General features: G+C 36.8%; 5 protein-coding genes across 6 annotated transcripts; 3 read left to right on the plus strand and 2 right to left on the minus strand.

Annotated features, from left to right (window-relative positions):
- Nucleotides 1-3: 3 nt before the first annotated feature.
- LOC124302982 (transmembrane protein 17B-like) lies at nucleotides 4-1,185 on the minus strand. 2 transcript variants are annotated; one of them, XM_046759619.1, is made up of 4 exons: nucleotides 875-1,185; nucleotides 684-787; nucleotides 394-507; nucleotides 4-312 (listed from the first exon to the last, which is right to left on the minus strand). In XM_046759619.1, the coding sequence occupies exons 1-4, from the start codon at nucleotides 960-962 to the stop codon at nucleotides 70-72; spliced, it is 549 nt and encodes a 182-aa protein (XP_046615575.1). In that variant the 5' UTR covers nucleotides 963-1,185; the 3' UTR covers nucleotides 4-69. The 2 variants fall into 2 exon arrangements, with proteins under 2 accessions (XP_046615575.1, XP_046615576.1); XM_046759620.1 differs by lacking the exon at nucleotides 684-787 and having other exon boundaries at nucleotides 822-1,185.
- LOC124302975 (uncharacterized) lies at nucleotides 212-4,288 on the plus strand. The gene is made up of 8 exons (XM_046759607.1): nucleotides 212-331; nucleotides 1,417-1,512; nucleotides 1,693-2,105; nucleotides 2,562-2,773; nucleotides 2,980-3,032; nucleotides 3,123-3,342; nucleotides 3,458-3,666; nucleotides 3,788-4,288. The coding sequence occupies exons 2-8, from the start codon at nucleotides 1,442-1,444 to the stop codon at nucleotides 3,861-3,863; spliced, it is 1,254 nt and encodes a 417-aa protein (XP_046615563.1). The 5' UTR covers nucleotides 212-331; nucleotides 1,417-1,441; the 3' UTR covers nucleotides 3,864-4,288.
- A 125-nt stretch (nucleotides 4,289-4,413) lies between these two features.
- On the plus strand, nucleotides 4,414-8,018 carry LOC124302969 (tRNA (uracil-5-)-methyltransferase homolog A-like). Its single transcript, XM_046759594.1, has 10 exons — nucleotides 4,414-4,547; nucleotides 4,632-4,752; nucleotides 4,864-5,202; nucleotides 5,278-5,439; nucleotides 5,641-5,833; nucleotides 5,947-6,074; nucleotides 6,205-6,455; nucleotides 6,571-6,805; nucleotides 6,984-7,176; nucleotides 7,261-8,018. The coding sequence occupies exons 2-10, from the start codon at nucleotides 4,639-4,641 to the stop codon at nucleotides 7,512-7,514; spliced, it is 1,869 nt and encodes a 622-aa protein (XP_046615550.1). The 5' UTR covers nucleotides 4,414-4,547; nucleotides 4,632-4,638; the 3' UTR covers nucleotides 7,515-8,018.
- On the minus strand, nucleotides 7,092-9,416 carry LOC124302979 (uncharacterized). The gene is made up of 3 exons (XM_046759611.1): nucleotides 9,234-9,416; nucleotides 8,581-8,955; nucleotides 7,092-8,467 (listed from the first exon to the last, which is right to left on the minus strand). The coding sequence occupies exons 1-3, from the start codon at nucleotides 9,280-9,282 to the stop codon at nucleotides 8,046-8,048; spliced, it is 846 nt and encodes a 281-aa protein (XP_046615567.1). The 5' UTR covers nucleotides 9,283-9,416; the 3' UTR covers nucleotides 7,092-8,045.
- An 88-nt stretch (nucleotides 9,417-9,504) lies between these two features.
- LOC124302968 (palmitoyltransferase ZDHHC8) lies at nucleotides 9,505-17,819 on the plus strand. Its single transcript, XM_046759593.1, has 9 exons — nucleotides 9,505-10,006; nucleotides 10,449-10,567; nucleotides 10,691-10,848; nucleotides 10,937-11,109; nucleotides 11,251-11,445; nucleotides 11,621-11,765; nucleotides 13,401-13,615; nucleotides 13,787-13,966; nucleotides 14,944-17,819. The coding sequence occupies exons 1-9, from the start codon at nucleotides 9,825-9,827 to the stop codon at nucleotides 15,632-15,634; spliced, it is 2,058 nt and encodes a 685-aa protein (XP_046615549.1). The 5' UTR covers nucleotides 9,505-9,824; the 3' UTR covers nucleotides 15,635-17,819.
- The last annotated feature ends 42 nt before the right edge of the window (nucleotides 17,820-17,861 follow it).

Raw genomic sequence — 17,861 nt, forward strand, 5'->3', positions numbered from 1 at the left:
TAATTAAGTGATGAATAGTTTAATATTTCATATATACAAGCATTACAGTTCAAAGATATTTCATCGGTCTTACTCTAGTTTTTCATCAATTTCGTACAGTTGTGCGAGGTAAAATCTTTTTGCATGATGATTGGCCGAATTTCTTAATGCAATTGTTCCAGTAATTATTTCAGTGAGGAGGAAAACTAACATAACGCTGTTTACTACATGTTCTCCTCTACCTGGCAGCATTCTACCATCAACAAGAGTAAACATTTGTAGAGGAAATTGTATCAGTGTTGAAATCAGCCAAAAGCAAGCCAACTCGGGAATCTGAAATCACGCAAATATGGTAATTTTCTCCATAACTTTCATTGAAGTTTTTTCAAGTTCACGCAAATACAACGCCTAAACCTTCTCTGCCAAATTTCCGAGGTATCCTAGGTACAGTCGTATGCATTCCGAAACGGCAACAATTACGAAAACGCCAACAGTTATAAATTTGTAAATGTCCGATAGTTTATGGTACTGAAAAAAAATCACAAGTTTAGTTAAGCTTAAAGTATTAGATTAAAATATCAATACGTACATTCTTGATAACGAGTCAACTATGGGTAATCAATATTTAACCGGTGATGGGTTTACCGGGCTTTAACGGGGTTAAAATATCAGCAATATTGCTGCTATTCGTTAAGAGTAGTTACTTTTTGATCGAGAAGATTCAAACTGATGAAAAACCAAAACGGAAATAGCCAAGTATTGAAATACAGTGCCATTTGTAGCGGTAAACTGGACTTAATCACGTTTCCTGTAAAATGGCAAAAGTAACGTAGAATACGAACATCAACGACGCTGACCATTCCGACATCGTCGAATAGATCGCAAGGTTTATTACCGATGTCATGAAATTCTTTTATCCGATTGTGATAAGCGAGACCTGGAAATATTCTATCTGATGCACTTATTACTGTATCCTTCCACATTGCATAAAAAAAGTTATTAACCTAAAGTGGTCTACAGGTCGCTGTGACAACAAATATTTCTGCAACCACAAACCAAGGATATTTAGAGAGAGTGAGCCCCCCTGATTTAGTAACACCCTTTGACATGGAATAGGTTTTTTTTAACTAATTGTCGAGGTGCCGCAACGGTAAATGCATAAGTAATGTATGACTGCAACTAATTACTTATTGTTAGAGCATTGTACAGTATCACCTGCCGTATCATAAAATCGCACTGAAGTGGTAACTCTACTACACGGCAATTCGTTGTGTGTTTCGGAACACGTGCTAAGGTTCGCGTCGTGGTCGCGTCACTTACTCGTAAGCCAATGGCCACCAATAGCTACTGCGATACATCAAACAGATCCAAAACGGCGTTCCCCCATAGATTCATCAGGGGTGTAAGTTAGGGTTCATCGTTCGATTGTTTTTGTAGTTACCAGGGTACAGTTTGTCGAAGCATGGCCGATAATGTGCTTAGTTTAGATGACATAATCAAGAAATCCAAAATTTCAGCAATGAAAGGCCGCGGGTGAGTTGAGAATTTATCATTTTCTTATTGAAATCTCAAAATTTTTTCTGTGAGTAAAGCTCGTTACTTAAGCCTTACTTCACCATGAATCTTATAACCTTCAAAAACATCTATCGAGCCACAATCATATCTGATGCTCATTAATTACAGCAAGCTTATGATATCTCACCAATATTACAGGTCGAGAAGAGGCATCAACCGAGGTACTCTACGAACTAACGTATCTTCGAGAGGTCGAGGAGGGCCGGTCATTGCGGATGCTAGATTCAAAATCATCCAAAAGAATCGTGAGAAACTCACTGATGCTCGAGATAAACTAGCTCAAATAGCCAAGCAGTCTGATGCCAGGTTGAAGTTGGACAAATTACGTGCCACTCATTTGAAAACTGTCGATTTACCTCTCAGTGGAATTTCTCGTCAAACGGGCCTCAATGGTCGAATTACATTGACGACCAATAAGCTTCATAATAAAACGATGCACCCGATTCCGGCTACAAATTATTTGGCGCCAGGTTCTAGAGCTATGGAGTACAGGGCACCGCCCATGGTCGAAACTTCATACGCTGATGATATGGAAATGAACTTCAATGATGGTGCTCATTTTCTTTTTATCTATTTTCTACTCTAGGAAGACTTATATATTATACCCTCAATTCGATTGCACATTGAATACCTCCTTGACATAATCTATAATTTTATTTGTATTCAGATATTTTTTCAATTTCTTGCACTGATATTTGCTTTTAGAATGTCTTTTTTTTCAGACTATTTTCTGATTTTACGTCTCTGAACATTCCGAAACATTTAATTCTCTCTAGCAATATAATTTGTATATTCTCAAAGATTTTCTATCCAGCATTACATAATGATTTTGGATTTAGATTGTGTTATGACAAAATATGAATTCTTACGACACTTGTGGATGAAATTTAACTAAATATTTCAATATGTATCAGTAACATTGATAATCAATTTTAAATGTGTGTTATGACACATGCATTTTGACTGCCTTTACTCAATACAGATGATTCAATCTCATCCATTCTTAGATTACATGATGGATTCAACACCTCTAAGGCGGACTGTCAACAATGAATATGTGCCTGTGCCACCTCCACCACCACCTTCATTCAACTTATCCCCGACCAATGAATACACTTGGGTGAAGCTGCCTGGTAGTAGTCTTGGAAGGATGGGTTCTTCTAGGCCAGTTGAGGTTCAGAGACCACGTGACTTTAAAATTGTGGCTCGTACTTCATTGGTAATTACAAAAGTCTATTGCTTACAAACGTAGACTTTGTGGATTTCCTTCGTTTGGCTGAACAATTTTCTGTGACATTTTCACAAGAAATATAAATCTTTAGATTTCGTAAGCATTTAGCTCATGAGGGAATAAAAATTCAATAAATTTCGTAATTTTCTGGAAAAGCAGAGGTTTTAAATATTACAATTGTTGGCTGCTTTCAGGGTAAACCAATGGTTACTTCAAAGAGCGATTGGAGTTTTGGATCAAAAGCAAGGTATGTCGTCACTGCTTCATTGGACTAAAGTTTTAATTCATCTCTTGCTGTTTAATTACTGCTGCATAAATCGTCCTTGTATATTTGCAGAACCATATTGACCGAAGATACTATAAATGACAGATACCTGGACATCAGGGGTCGTAGAGACGTTGGTGTTAAATCGCGACTGGATTCATTACCAAATAAACCTCGAACCATGGGTATTTTATCTCGTCCAAAGTCTAGCTCAAATTCGACGTCAGTAACGACTGGTTATCGAATCGTTGTATCAAATCTCCAGGCCAATGTAACTCAGGAGGATATAAAGGTAAACCTAAAATAATCACGTCTATTTTGGTGGTAATTACGACGTGGAAGCCAAATATTTATTGTACAATGCGCCTGTAGTTATGTACATTAGATGCTAAATTCTTGTTACTAAGGAACTGTTCGAGGACGTCGGAGAATTGTTGGTGTCCAGGTTAGTGCGCCCAGGCACAGCTGAGGTGATTTACAAGACATTAAAAGATGCAACGAAAGCGGTGGAAACTTATCACAATCGGCAACTGGATGGACATCCTATGAAATGTTTATTAGTTAATCCACGACCAAAAAATAATCCAACTGGTCCAGCAGTTAGGCCATTGCCTGAGTAAGCAAAATCATATACTTGAAATAACTAAATTGTAATGATAATTATTTTTGATATCTTCCTGTTCGGCCCTTAACAATCCCAATCTTTGTTCACTTGAGGCTGTCATTTTAATTTACAGAACAAGACGGAGTGCGAGTTCAAGTTATGTGCAGCCTAGTCTTGGCGCAGTCCATCGTGCACTATTTGATGACTGAACAATAAACAACATATTTGAAGCATCATGAATTCGATACGAAATATATTTATAATTCATGAATTACGCATACACCAATTCGGTATACAAATGATGTTAAAGCGCATCACTGCTGCGACGCATCGCAATGATTGTGATTGAAAAATTTTATTACTTCATGCCTCGTGATTGTTAGAAGTATGAAATACTAATGAGTATTGAACACTTGAATATAAACTCGAACAAAGGGATAAAAGACTTTGAACGAAGATAGAAGATGAAACTGCTCTTAGTAGTTGGTATAACTTCATACCATCCTCGACTCATGAACCGATCAACATCGATTCATCATTCATTTCACATTTAACGATTACTATGTTGAAAGCTAGGTATACATTACTGTACGTCACGCCTGTAGCGATTGTACAATAAAAATGCATAACATAAGCCATAAACTTTACCGTAATAGCATACTAAATGTATGTATCCCACTACATTGTACTTATTCGTTACTAATATTTTACATTGAAGTCCAAATAGAACAGTGATTATGGATCCAAACCCACAATAGATTGCAAAAAAACAATAATGCGTGACTCGAAATGTGACTTCTTTTACACCCCTCTCTACCTTGGGCGGAAGTAAGAAAATACGTACTCTAGGAGAAAAATGGTAGAAACCAAAACTGTAGAGAATTATATTTTCTGTAAGTTTAATTATTACGGTTTTTAGTGAAAAGTTGAAAATAACCGACTTGTTTGACAAGAACAAATTCTCCCATAAATTCAAAATGGCGTATGAAGCTCCTGCAGCATCTGGTAGTCTTCATGATCTGGTCGAAACAGCAGCCCTTGGTATCACCCAACCACGGTCTTGGTTTGACGCTGCAGTTCGGTGGTAGGACACGGAAAGTAAGCTCACATAGCTCAAGCTAACATAACCTGTGGTAGGTTAAGTCAATAACAGAGCATAAAAGTTTAAAAATTGTGATCATATTTTAATTTTATAAATTGAAATTGTTGGTTAGAACAGGCGTAAATATGAGCAACGAAAATACACGTGAATCAACGGTCGCTGTGAAACATGTCGAAGACCAGAAAAATCCTTACGCATATTTGGACAGAGCTGACTTTACTTCGGAAAAATTTAAGATAGAAGTACGCGGTCTCCCGAAGTATTACGGTATTAGCGAATTCAAGAGGCTCTTAACTGAAAGGCTGGAGTTACGTTTAAGTAAAGTGAAGCCACCGAAGCGAGGCAGTGGTTGGGTGTACGTCTGTTTTCGCAACGAGGAGGACCGTAAAAAAGCCATCGCTGCCATAAATGGACTATCTTGGAAAAACTCCAAGCTCACAGCCCAGGTAAAAACGTCAACCTCTTGCCGGTCTGTCTAGCAGGCTATAAATCGTAATTCAATTTTTTTGTCTTATTTGCAGTCAGCGAAACCTGCTCCAGATCCATTTGTCAAACGGAAAATGGAAAGAGAGGAAGATTCAAGCAAGAAGAAAAAAAAGGATGATGACGCCGACGCAATTCCACCAGCTGAGAGAATTAAAATGAGTACTACACCTTTGTGGGATATGCCTTATGACGATCAGGTGAGCACGTGTACATAATTTGAACATTTATTCCTGAAGACCTGCTAAGTTACCTGTATTATTCCATATTTTAATAAGTATTTTGCATTAACGAGTGCTATGTATCTAACACATTACTTAGCAATATAATATATAAGTTTTGAAGGATATTATGTTCTAAAAGTGGAATTTAAAGTAACAAGGGGAAATCGTATTTTATAGCTGAAGTTAAAAGAGAATGAGATAAAGTCCGTGCTGAAAAAATTGGGGCAACAGATGAGTAAGGAAAACAGTGATCTCACTGATTGGATTGAGTCGCAAAAGGGATTACACCAAGGATTATTGTGCGACGTACAACCGATACTTAGAGCAGATATGATAGATGGTTACAGGAACAAGTGTGAGTTTACAATTGGTAAGAAGCATCAATATCCATCAAGTTCTGCACAAGCATCAAAGATTCTAGAAAGTTGCATCACTGTACAGAAAATCATAGAAATCTTTTATCTGGATTTACTGAATTAATAGGAAAAAGTGAAATGAGTGGCACTGTTACAATCGGATTCAGATTATCCAGTTACGCAGCAGGATGCACCGCAGTCGGTCCTGTTGAAGATCTTAAACACATTCCTCAACGAATGATTGATGCTGTTAAAGTAAGCCACAAACAACCATGTAGGGGCAACCTAATTTTCAAATTAATATTAAAAGATCGTAAAGTAAATTTCTCAGCTAAATAACATAAGGTAGATGTATGATACATTAGGTTTTCTGTCAATGTAATAGGTATTTGAGGGATTTGTTAGAAAATCAAAATTGGATGTATTTGATCCAGTAAATCACAGTGGCTACTGGAGACAAGTTACTGCACGAACTTCACGATCAGACCAATTAATGCTGATTGTAACGATACATCCTCAAGATCTAAACCAAGGTCAATTAATCCAACTGAAAGCCGAAATTCGGGAATTTTTTAACAGCGATGAAGGTGCCAAAGCAAATGTCACTTCACTTTATTTCCAAACAATTACAAGAAGGTTTGTCAATTATTTACGCTCGATGCCTCAAAAGAGCAGTTATTGCTGCATTTTTCGTACAACATTTGGTACCAAATCCACGTTTCATGCAATTATAGCTTGCTTTCTGTCACAGAGATGTGGGTGGTGAAGGCGGTATCATCTTAGATCATTTGAGCGGAACAGAATACATAGAAGAAGAACTACTAGGCATGAAGTTTAGAGTATCTCCAAGAGCTTTTTTCCAAATCAATACCTTGGGGGCCGAGGTACTGTATAAAGCAGCCATTGATCTCGCCCAGCCAACATTGGATACTACGGTTCTAGACGTTTGTTGTGGCACAGGAACTATTGGCATTTCATTTTCAAAAGTTCGTACTTGCCAGTGCAATCTTTATGCTTCACTTTTGCCTCATTTGGCATAAATTTCGTTTCGTATTTCGTATAATCAATAATAATTAATTTAAATTTTAAAACAAGTTGTTTATTTCTATTATATGTATAGTAAAAATTACAGGTTTATTTTCATATACAGAATAAAATTTACAGTACTGCGGTGAAGTCTTGGGTTTGGAAATGATAGATGATGCAATAAAAGACGCTAAACAAAATACTTTGACAAATGGCATAACAAATTGTGAATTTTTCGTTGGCAAAGCGGAAGATATTTTGTCACCGGTTATTCAACGTGCAACTAAACATAATCTCATTGCCATAGTTGATCCACCACGAGCTGGTCTCCGTGAGTATATTTGCAGTTCTATTTTTCCATTAAACTTTCATTTTAAAAACAAATTAATTTAACCTCTGATTTCAATATTTCTAGATCAACGAGCCTTGATAACTTTACGAAAGGCAAAAAGACTGCATAAATTAGTATACATTTCATGCGATCCAAAAGCTGCGATTAAAAATCTAATAGATCTAGCACGACCAACATCAAAGCAATATCAGGGTGAGCCGTTGATTCCAATTAAAGCTGTGCCGGTTGACATGTTCCCATATACTAAACATTGCGAACTTGTAATTTACTTAGAAAGGTTCTCCAAAGCAAAAGCAGCTGGCAATCAAACTGGATGATTGCATTAAAAGTGCAATACAAATTCTACATATTATATATATTCGAACTGTTTGTAGATTTTTCAAAACATAAAAAATTGAAAAATAAATTTTAAATATACCGTATTATTCTGAATATAACCCGAATTTTTTTGTCGTTAACAGCATCGGCCAAAATCGTCCTCGTCTTATATGCGTAAACGTCTTATATGCGGGTAACTAAGAAAAACACCGTGAAATACTCTCAGAATCAGGGGTTGTCTTATATTTGGAACAATACGGTATGTATATACATCCTACATATTTATCACATTGACATAGTCATTGACAGTGCGGTATATTCAAATGTGAATAGTTTTGCTCCTCAAAGTGATTGCTAAAAATTGAATGTTCATCTAAGTTACCTATATTGCACAAAACGTCCGAAATTACGACCTATAGTCACTGTGGAGCTTACATACACACTTTAATATGTTCTTACTGTACAATCGTTTTTAATCTTAAATAACTAAAAGTTTTTACATATCTTACTTTCTATTACAGAATATCAAATTATAAATTGCTACCATCTTCGCACATAATATTTACATTTGGGATATGTGAATTATTACTTTGCGCATTCTGATTAGTGGAAGAATTGAACTTATCAAGTAGTTTTTCCAGCAGTGTGACCTTTTTGTTTTCCATAGCAAGAATATCCTCGTGCATGCTTTGCAGCAATTTTAAATGCCTCTGCTCACGTTCTCTGTACTCTGTCAAAAAATAAGCAAACCAGAGTGGTGGCTGTTGCTGATTTTGATCAACTTCTATTCCTATCTGCTGATCCCCACTGTATTCTCCACAAACAATCTCTACCGAGCTATTCTCATCTTCTGTATCCTCAACTGCATCTGTTAATTCACATGCTTCTTGCCCATCTAGCAAGTGGGTGATTTCTCCTACGTCTACAACTTTAACATGTACATTTTGGCCATCTGAAAATTTTTTAATTTATGTTGAAGTTATTGGAACCTCATTCAAATCTTCAAGTGTCATAATTTATACTTCTCAGTAATCAATATTACGGAACGAAGGTATCACCACAGACCTGCAGTTTTGTACTTGTGGACAACGGGGTGTTTAGGTATTGCTGGTGAATTATCAACTACAGTATGCTCGATCAAAGCATTTAATATCTTTGGGTCTTTCCCCAACACGTCTTCTAATACATCATAATATGCCCATTTTCCATTATTTTTGCGACGCTGGCCTGTATATATGTCCTTAAAAGTCTTTTTCAAATTTCGCCATTTCTTGTCACACGCGTCATCCGTAACATTGGTGTAGCCTCGGGCATGAAGGCAAGCAGCCATGTTCTTCCATATCAATTTTTTCTTTAAGCTTGGATCCTTGAAATTCTGTTGAAATCGTTTGTACTCCTGAATCAAAGCTAAAGTCATAGATCTGTCCCATACAAATTTATCTGAAAGTTGAGAGCAACGGTTAACTGTGATTACTACGGATTCTTTGTAGATTAGGGGAAAAATCATCAAAGATGAAAAAGATTGTTCTTAATTTTTGCTCAACATGTTTATCTTTATCAAGTTAAAGAAACGTGGTCGGAAAATGATCGATAGAATAATTGCGTATTTTAAAATCTGGACGAACCGCTTTTTGCAACGCTTACAAAACGTTCGGCGAGAAGTTAGAACGTTTCAAAAATTGTGTGCTTTGTTTAAAATTCAAATCGGTTTTTCTTACCATTAGAATCGAAGTCCTCATTGTTTAAAATGACAACGTTCTCGACCATTTTTATCCGTATTTTTAAAAAAATGTGTGCGATATCAATATTATAATTCCAATTAATGTCGTAACACACTTTGCGTTGCGTTAGATGAGGACCTGGTTTACAATTACGCAAACATGAATCTAGATTTACGCAAAGAGGCGTTGACTGAAGAACGAGCTGTCTATCGATGGTAATACAGGAATCTAATCTATCGCTGTGCCGACAAAATTCATTACGGAATCTAAACCAGGTTGGCAGTCCTAACACGTCAGAGCCAACGATTGTCAAGTTACTTCATTCGGTTTCGTTTCACACAAATTTACGTCCCCGCGGCCACCTACGGCATATGTCACCAGAGCGGTGTGTGTGTTCATGCCTTTTACCTCCATGGATCGTGTACGGGGGAGCGATTGAATATTAATTATATTAGGAATGTTTTTATTAAAATAACACAAGTGGTAGAGGATGTGAACGACAAGGTTTCAGCCATCATAATAGGAAATAGTGACGATGGAAGTTCGGGCTGCAAGTTTGTTCGGATCGCAATTAACTTGTATCGGTATATGCGGCCATGTTTTCTTGTAGCAGAAATCTTCCCCATTAATAATTTGGAATTGTTGATCGTTTGTGGATCTCGAAAAGGAGCCTACAGAATGCCGAAATGCGATGTGAAAACAAGATACCTGCCAGCAACGTTCGCGTGGACGCTTCTACTTAGCACTACCACACTCTTCTTCTACTTCCCGTAAGTCGTCTTTCAATGTTAAATTCTACCTGGATATCGACTTTAAGGTATACCAGAAATGTTGAAACTTCCTCCACTTCATTTCTTTTAAATTCAGCTCAGCTAACCTAGGAGGTGATGAAAGAATTTATCCTGCAGTCTTGATTAACAGCTTTCTACATTTTCTCAGTAATTGAGTCATCGTGTCGTCATCAACTCCTATGATTTTTATATTTTCACTTTCACCGTACTAACCACATGACTTTACTCATAAATATACATTCATTATGTGTCACATAATTAGCTGATAAGATCTTATGTTGAGAAAATATTTATCTCACATCTTTCTTCGATTTACAATCACTCGTATATGCATATCTGCTTAATTGATAAGAGAAATCTCGTTATCAGTCTTTCATCGTAATGTAACCCCAGCTATGTAACAGTTGAACAATATTTTCAGATGCCGGTATTACATATCCAATTATATATGGGTACCCGCGCTCCAAGGAGTCATTACATTCTTTGTTTTGGCAAACTTTACACTGGCTACCTTCATGGACCCTGGTGTTATACCAAAAGGTATGTGCGAAACACGGAGGACATATTGTAGATATGCGATTCATTGACATCAACGACAATCTCATCGCTGCACTTTCAACAATAGTTCATTTATAACAGCTGTACATGAATTTTAAACTTCAGCACCTCCAGACGAAGACAGAGAAGATGATTTTCGAGCTCCACTTTACAAAAATGTTGAAATAAATGGAATAACCGTGCGCATGAAATGGTGTGTCACTTGCAAATTCTATAGACCCCCGCGGTGTTCGCACTGCAGTGTTTGCAATCATTGCATAGAGGTAAATACCGATTTTCACATTTCTGTAAAATTTCAGCAAAGCCAAAGAAAACTCACTAATTTCAGTGAAAAATATTCATTTATTACAGACATTTGATCATCACTGTCCATGGGTAAATAATTGCATTGGTCGAAGAAACTACAGGTTCTTTTTCTTTTTTCTAATGTCGCTCAGCTTTCATATGCTCAGTATATTCGGACTTTGTCTGTACTTTGTTCTCGAGAAGAAAGAAAAGCTAGGTGAAGTAGACACGATCGTTGCGTATCCTTTTTCTAATCAGAATTTATATTTGACTTGTTTTGTTTAAACTAATTATGTAGATGTAGATTTAAACACGTGTGTATTTTAGAAATATGAGAATCTACAATCTCGCTCGTATTATCCTTTACCTTTACACAACAGTATGGTATTAATGGGTGTGGTAACACTACTTTTCATTCCCATATTTGGATTAACTGGATTTCACATAGTACTTGTGTCCAGAGGTCGCACAACAAACGAGCAAGTGACTGGAAAGTTTAAAGGAGGTTACAATCCATTTTCTCGAGGGTTTTTACATAATTGTTGTTATACGCAATTTGGTCCACAATATCCAAGGTAAGAGAGAGAGTAAGATAGAGAATAGAGATCCACTGTAGATCATGCATTACACTTTTCCAGCACCAAAAATTGAAATATAAATTCCAAAATTCCAATGTGGTATACAATCCCGATAGTAAACAATCCCAACGTCTGTGCAAAATATATTCAATGTCTTACTTTATGATTTCAGTTTAATAAAACCTGAAAAATATTCAGGGAAAAGGCGCGGAGCGTGCACCTCAGAGATATCTACTATAGATAGCGAAAACCAGGTAAAAACCTACATGGATAGCAGCAACGGTGTTAGAAATGCCAGTTCAAATGCTTACAATAAGGTAAGAGCTAGTGCAACACCATTTAATTTCAATCTCTGCACGAGGGTCTTACTTGATTGGTTCTTGATGCATTAGTCCTTTTTTCTCTTAATCCTATGCTGTCATTACGCGCAGTATCTCAATGTTTTAAAGATCGTATTTTCTCAGTGTTATTCAGTAAACATTGGATGCTTCATCAATGATTCAATAATCAGTCTGGTTTGTAAATTTTCACCTAATTAATGCGCTGTTCTAAAATTCTACGAAAGGTCTCAGATTGGTATCATGTAATCGGTTCGCAACTGCGGTAATCGTCTTTCTGTACTTATATTATAATAGTGTTATAGCCTCGTGCATAGATTGATTATTGCTTTTTACGATTAAAACTCGAGTACAGTATCAGTAGTGGCGGTCAAGTATAAATCTGCTGTAGTCGTAATCATCCTTTGATACTGGTTATCTGAAAGTAAACAATTCAAGGTATTAAAGCTGAATGCATGAATCAAAATAAATTGTTAATTGATGTAGAATTTCAACGTACCTACATATTTTATCGCATCATATTTTGCCTTCTCTGCTCGTTACTTAATGTATTCTTATCAGTATCTGATATGCTAATAATTGAACACTGGAAAAAAGGGTAGGAAAACTTCATTGCGTGAAGAAACACACTTTTATCAGCATGATCTGCTTTTTTTTTTTACTTATCTCTCTTCGACCTTCAGCCTTAGTCTAATATTTGACGTTGCTCGTGTGCTCTAGATGGATAGTAGTTAATTATATGATACACTTAATTTCGTCGGGGATGAATTTTGATGGAAGAATTTTTCATTCGGATTTTCTAAAGATTATCATGTAGAGCCTCTACTTCTAAAATAGGTATCTTTGCTTACCTGTAAAAATAAATCAATTTTTATCTTTAACTTATATTCTACATTGCAAATTGTACTGCTAGAGTCTTTCATAGCAATAATTCACAATCGATTTACTTATGTGATTACTGAAATACTGACTACCACTTATTGCATAATTATTATTCTTTAGAGCCTGAGTACTACTTCACAGGAAACTCCAACATCTGAGGACTATGATAGAAACAGACCAAGGCACATATGCTAGACTCCCGTTCACCTCCCGTATCAATCCACCTTTCCATCATACAACCATGTTTAACCACAATGCGTATTTTCACGTAAAGTACCTCCTTGTCTCCTTCCAAACAAATTTTAATTCTCATTAGGGTAATCACGACCTGTATTTGTTCGTATTTCGAACTTATCGGTTTCTATTATGACTGAAGTCCTGTTCAGTCTAAAACAACCCTATACCTAAAGGATCATCAAATGAGTCAGAAATTTAGCATGTTTCATTATTCAAGGGTCTATTATGAAATTTAGTGCACAAATATGACTGTTCAAGCATGCTGATTTTCTAATGGAATGAAGAATTCTATTCATCTTTAAAATTTAGCTTATTACATTTCTCCAATTTATCATTTTTTAAGTTAATATTCAATTCGTTTGCATAGTCGGTGAAAATTTTATGATACTCACAGCAGTCTTTAGTTCGTTTTCTAGAAGATATTAGATTACGCACAAATACTGGTTCTGACTAATTCTAGTAAATCAGTGATGCAACATTATTTTCCAACTGCAGTTGTCTCCTGGTCGAGATGGGTCGGACACAGATATGGAGCCGACAGCTTCGCAATCAGCTGATTGTGAACCAACACCACCATTACAGCGACATGGGTCTAAAAGCAACTTCTTTCTACCACCTGTAGAAGGTAGCGATTCTCCAAGGCACCCGCCATCGTCGCAACATCGTCATCCAATGCATTACCCTAGAGGCAGTCCACACCCAAGGCCAAGGTTTGATATTTGTCCTACTGATTCTACGTTTGAATTCATGCGAAATAAGTTATGATGTGAATAATGACACCGCCCGTGTGATACAAAGTTTTCTTATGTTCCTCCATGTTGTCGGTATATTTCGTTGAACAAAACCTTCGATGGTAATTGAAAACTCATTTGGTATTCCAGAGGCATGGATGGATCCCGGAGTCATACTCCTGATCCTCTGTCACCAGAGGCAGGTGGCGGTTCTCCAGCCCAAGGACCTCAACGTGGTCAAGGACAAGTTGGGGCTAGTCCTACCATGCAACAACGCATCAAAGCTATCGGGGTACCCACACCGCTTGCTATTTCCAGCCCCATTCGCAGGTATGTTTTTATCGACATACATGAATATATTTACCACACGAATGTTATTTTCCTTCAAGAACAAAATGCCTAATACAAGTAATGGCAATATGTTTATTGCTACTTAATTTCTGTTTATTTCACAGTTGTTATTCACACAGTTCCATCTTGAATGTGCAAGAAAAATTTCTTTAACTAAAACTATCTTTGTGTCTACACATACGTCTTTTCACAGCTTTTTGTGTATACAAATAATTATCTACGGCGATCGTGATAGCTGTTTCACGCTTTGCTTCGTGCAATGATGGAACCAATTGAAAAATGAACCGACGATGATATTCAGTTTCTGAAACAATTCGTTTTTCTTTCGTGCAGTAGCTTAAAAGTTTCTTGTCGAAAGGATTATGTCTTCATTGAATCACCTATATTACGATCTATGGAATTTTTACGTTTTTAAATTGAAATTTTTCGTTCTTCAAATGGCAAACAAAAATACAAATTTTTCACGACCAGTGCACGCGTAGCTATCACATCATACAGGTTGAATTTTGAAGTTATACAGACGGTATTATAACGGCGTACTATGAGAAACGAAAATATTCTAGTGCGTTAGTCTGCATGTACGAAAGGTACAGGTATATGGTATACATATAGATAAGTTTGTGTCCCACCGCAGGGGGTGGTAACTCCAAGGAGCTGTTCTGGCGACATGTTGCGACCTATGGCAGGTAAACACGAACTTGATCCTATGAGGACCTACTGTAGTTTAAAAATTCTGCTTTCTTGTACACACTTAGGTATTGCTATGTATTTTCATTTACTTCACTAGTTGCCTTAAATTTTTTGAACAGGAATGACGCGCTGCTCCTGTATGTCTCGCCAGAGCCGTATTTGTGTGGCTGCAATGCTCAGCACTCGCATACCCGTTGGTTCACTGTACATTGCTATGTTACATACATGGTAACGCTAAATAGGTGAATGGAATGTCTATGTTACAGATCCAATCCTGGAACACCGACGCAGGTACGCCGACCAGATTTCATCGGTGTAACCGAAGCTCCTACATACTACGACATACAACAAACCCTCCATGGCCCCCAGGGTAACAATGGCACAGGGGCAGCAACAAACTACAGTCCCCAAAGACGTTTTCTTTCTGAAGGTGAATTAGTACGCCAGGGAAATGATCTCCCTTATGCCAGGACAACAAATACTGTTGACAATATCCGAGAATTAGCCAGCTCTCCGCAGCGAGGTGTTTACATGTGGAAGGATACCTCGCCAGGCAGCTATCCAGTTCCAGCTGGTATTCCGGTTCATCAATCTCCCTCCCAACGACCTCCCCCACCTTACGATTACTATCGTTCAAATCCCACTAGTCCTACACAGCAACCATATACCAATGCTCCTAGAGCAGTTTATCACCCTGCAATGCGTGGCGGTGTTCCAGTCTTCCCACCTCATCAGCCCCACCAGTCTCCTCAAGTGAAGAGAAAAACTATGGCCACGCCGACAACTCCGACATCGGGCGACGGACGTCGCAGGCCAATGTCGTTCGTAAGGGCTCTGGAAATGACGGATTCTATGGAAATGGTAGCTGCGCCTAGTGATTCAAGATCTCAGAGGCCTACGACCCCTACGCCTGATCGTGCAAGTGTTTACGATATGAACTATGAAATATCAGTATAACCCACAGCTTCAATCTCCATTCCATCGTACGGTTGGGTGGAGGCCAGTAACAAACCACTAGCCATATTACGTTTCGTTGACTCGAAATACACGGGGACTTATACGGGTTATGAAATATCTGTTTGAATTATCTATCAATCTGTGTCCCAGTTGGTATGTAATGATTTACGCGATGTGGTACTACGGTACAGCTTTCATATCGTATTTCCCCTAAAGTCATCCAGGATATTCACATCACGGTTCATGATTTTATTGAATTCACAACGATCATATCCTCGAGGATTGGAGATCTACACAAGACAAATATTGACAGAAACCTAGAGTAGTTCCAGAAAATCTGGCTGTATATTCATGCTATTCGCGGATACTGTTAAATATTGGAAATAGGGAACGTCTCTTCAAAATTTTCGTTACACCCTATGTCTTGTAACAGCAGCATATTACATAACGTATTGTTCCGAAGATACGTCGATCCTGGACATAAGTGCAAGATTTGAGTAAGACCCCTAGTCCTCAGTTTCCATTTCAGGCCTTTTTTTTAGGTACTGAACATAAGTCACCTTTTATGACAAAATTGATATCACAAGATTATATTTACATATTAATTTATAAATTGCAATTTTTTTTTAAGTAGGCATATTTATCAATGGAACTTAGGTGGATTAAAATTTCGCAGCGTGAATTTCATTGGTCTAATTTTATGATTGAACTGTTTTTAAAAAACAATTTCAGTTTGTAAAGGAAATTTTCCAAAAATTCCGAATATAAGTAGACCCCGCATATGAATTGAGGTCGTTTTTTTGGGGGTCATGTTATCAACAAAAAAAACCTCGACTTATATTCGGAACAATACCTATCATACAATACAACAAAAGTAACAACTTCGTACCGTTGTTGGCTCGAGACTTATCGTACTACGTAAAATTCGAATACTTTATGCGCAAAGAAGAAAAAACTTTCTTTCGTATTGCAGTAATCACACAAAACTCGTCCAACTATTGTAGTGTAAAGCGAACGTTGATAGCGAATGTCATTTCAAGTAACTTTAAGACGGCAGAAGACGACTAGAGTTTTCGTAATCCAGTTTCCAATTCTGCAAAGCATCTGCTCTTATTAGTATTTGTTGCTATTGATTCGAATTAATCTATTTTTAGTATTTGTTGAGACCGGTTTACACTTTTATACAGTGTTATCGTGGCTTGAAAGTAAGAACCACACAAAAGATGGATATTTTTATTTAGGTGTTTATCACGTTGTGGTTATCATGGCGAAATGAACCTTAGCGATCACAATTCTGAAAACCCTTCAAATAACACCTCTACCTGTCCATTAACAAAGTTACTTAATCAACTCAAGTCATGATAAAAATTAGAATAACAAATTCATATGTGTAAAATAATCGTGAAATGTGTAGTAAGTTTTTAATATACATATTTAAAAATATTTATACACAAATAATAAATACAAGACTTTTTAATTTTTTTCTATTTGTTACGACCCTTATATTAATTTAGCAACATGTCCGTTCAAATCTTGAACAATTTGTTTTGCCAGAGATTCTTCTTGACAAAGAAAATGCCAAACCATTAATTAATAATTGCGTCTCCGGAATTTGGTTTAGTTTCATAGTTTGACCGACAGTTTATGTGACTAGCAGATAGGAAACTCATCTTGCGGGGCAGGAAACAATTTGTAATATAAACGTTAAACTTATATAATAGTTATAACTTCATTGTCCCTGTGATTCTTTGTATGATTCAATGTATTTCTGATTCATCATGTACAGAGCTATAAGAATCCGAATTACCTACTATTTTGTCGACTTTAAGCATACCAATACTGGTCTCGATATTGTGTACAAGTTGTTAAATACAAGATACATAATTGACGTTAATCACAGTTAATGGAAGGATTACAGCAATCGTTATTGTTACTATTAATGATGCTACTGTTGCTATTATTTTCACAATCATCGTGAGTATCATATTTTTTATATTTTCCTATCAAGTAAAAATTTTCTTCATTTTTCTGTCATGATAGTTGCGTAAACAGTTATGCGTGTATAAAGTCAAAGTATTTGTTTGAAATTAACGTCACTGTAACGACGCCGTTGGATTACTCTTGTATAAACGTATACCGATGTATTAAAAAAATAATTTGATATAAAGTGATCTACTGACTTGAATTTCAATGTGCAAGAATATGCGCCTTACAATGATTACCCAAG

This window comes from Neodiprion virginianus, chromosome 4 (assembly GCF_021901495.1).
Source record: "Neodiprion virginianus isolate iyNeoVirg1 chromosome 4, iyNeoVirg1.1, whole genome shotgun sequence".
In the NCBI taxonomy this organism is placed as follows: domain Eukaryota; kingdom Metazoa; phylum Arthropoda; class Insecta; order Hymenoptera; family Diprionidae; genus Neodiprion; species Neodiprion virginianus.

What these genes read in the sequence shown, in the direction of transcription:
- LOC124302982 (XM_046759619.1), bottom strand. Translation starts at nt 962, where the DNA reads ATGTGGAAGGATACAGTAATAAGTGCATCAGATAGAATATTTCCAGGT. An exon ending in AAAAGAATTTCATGACATCG is followed by an intron (nt 788 to 874) that starts GTAATAAACCTT and finishes GCCATTTTACAG; the next exon opens with GAAACGTGATTAAGTCCAGT. An exon ending in TGAATCTTCTCGATCAAAAA is followed by an intron (nt 508 to 683) that starts GTAACTACTCTT and finishes ATTTTTTTTCAG; the next exon opens with TACCATAAACTATCGGACAT.
- LOC124302975 (XM_046759607.1), top strand. Translation starts at nt 1,442, where the DNA reads ATGGCCGATAATGTGCTTAGTTTAGATGACATAATCAAGAAATCCAAA. An exon ending in TAACTCAGGAGGATATAAAG is followed by an intron (nt 3,343 to 3,457) that starts GTAAACCTAAAA and finishes CTTGTTACTAAG; the next exon opens with GAACTGTTCGAGGACGTCGG. An exon ending in GCAGTTAGGCCATTGCCTGA is followed by an intron (nt 3,667 to 3,787) that starts GTAAGCAAAATC and finishes TTTAATTTACAG; the next exon opens with AACAAGACGGAGTGCGAGTT.
- LOC124302969 (XM_046759594.1), top strand. Translation starts at nt 4,639, where the DNA reads ATGAAGCTCCTGCAGCATCTGGTAGTCTTCATGATCTGGTCGAAACAG. An exon ending in TCGGTGGTAGGACACGGAAA is followed by an intron (nt 4,753 to 4,863) that starts GTAAGCTCACAT and finishes TTGAAATTGTTG; the next exon opens with GTTAGAACAGGCGTAAATAT. An exon ending in CAAGTGTGAGTTTACAATTG is followed by an intron (nt 5,834 to 5,946) that starts GTAAGAAGCATC and finishes CTGAATTAATAG; the next exon opens with GAAAAAGTGAAATGAGTGGC.
- LOC124302979 (XM_046759611.1), bottom strand. Translation starts at nt 9,282, where the DNA reads ATGGTCGAGAACGTTGTCATTTTAAACAATGAGGACTTCGATTCTAAT. An exon ending in TGAGGACTTCGATTCTAATG is followed by an intron (nt 8,956 to 9,233) that starts GTAAGAAAAACC and finishes CTCAACTTTCAG; the next exon opens with ATAAATTTGTATGGGACAGA. An exon ending in CCACAAGTACAAAACTGCAG is followed by an intron (nt 8,468 to 8,580) that starts GTCTGTGGTGAT and finishes AAAAATTTTCAG; the next exon opens with ATGGCCAAAATGTACATGTT.
- LOC124302968 (XM_046759593.1), top strand. Translation starts at nt 9,825, where the DNA reads ATGCGGCCATGTTTTCTTGTAGCAGAAATCTTCCCCATTAATAATTTG. An exon ending in ACACTCTTCTTCTACTTCCC is followed by an intron (nt 10,007 to 10,448) that starts GTAAGTCGTCTT and finishes CAATATTTTCAG; the next exon opens with ATGCCGGTATTACATATCCA. An exon ending in CCCTGGTGTTATACCAAAAG is followed by an intron (nt 10,568 to 10,690) that starts GTATGTGCGAAA and finishes TTTAAACTTCAG; the next exon opens with CACCTCCAGACGAAGACAGA.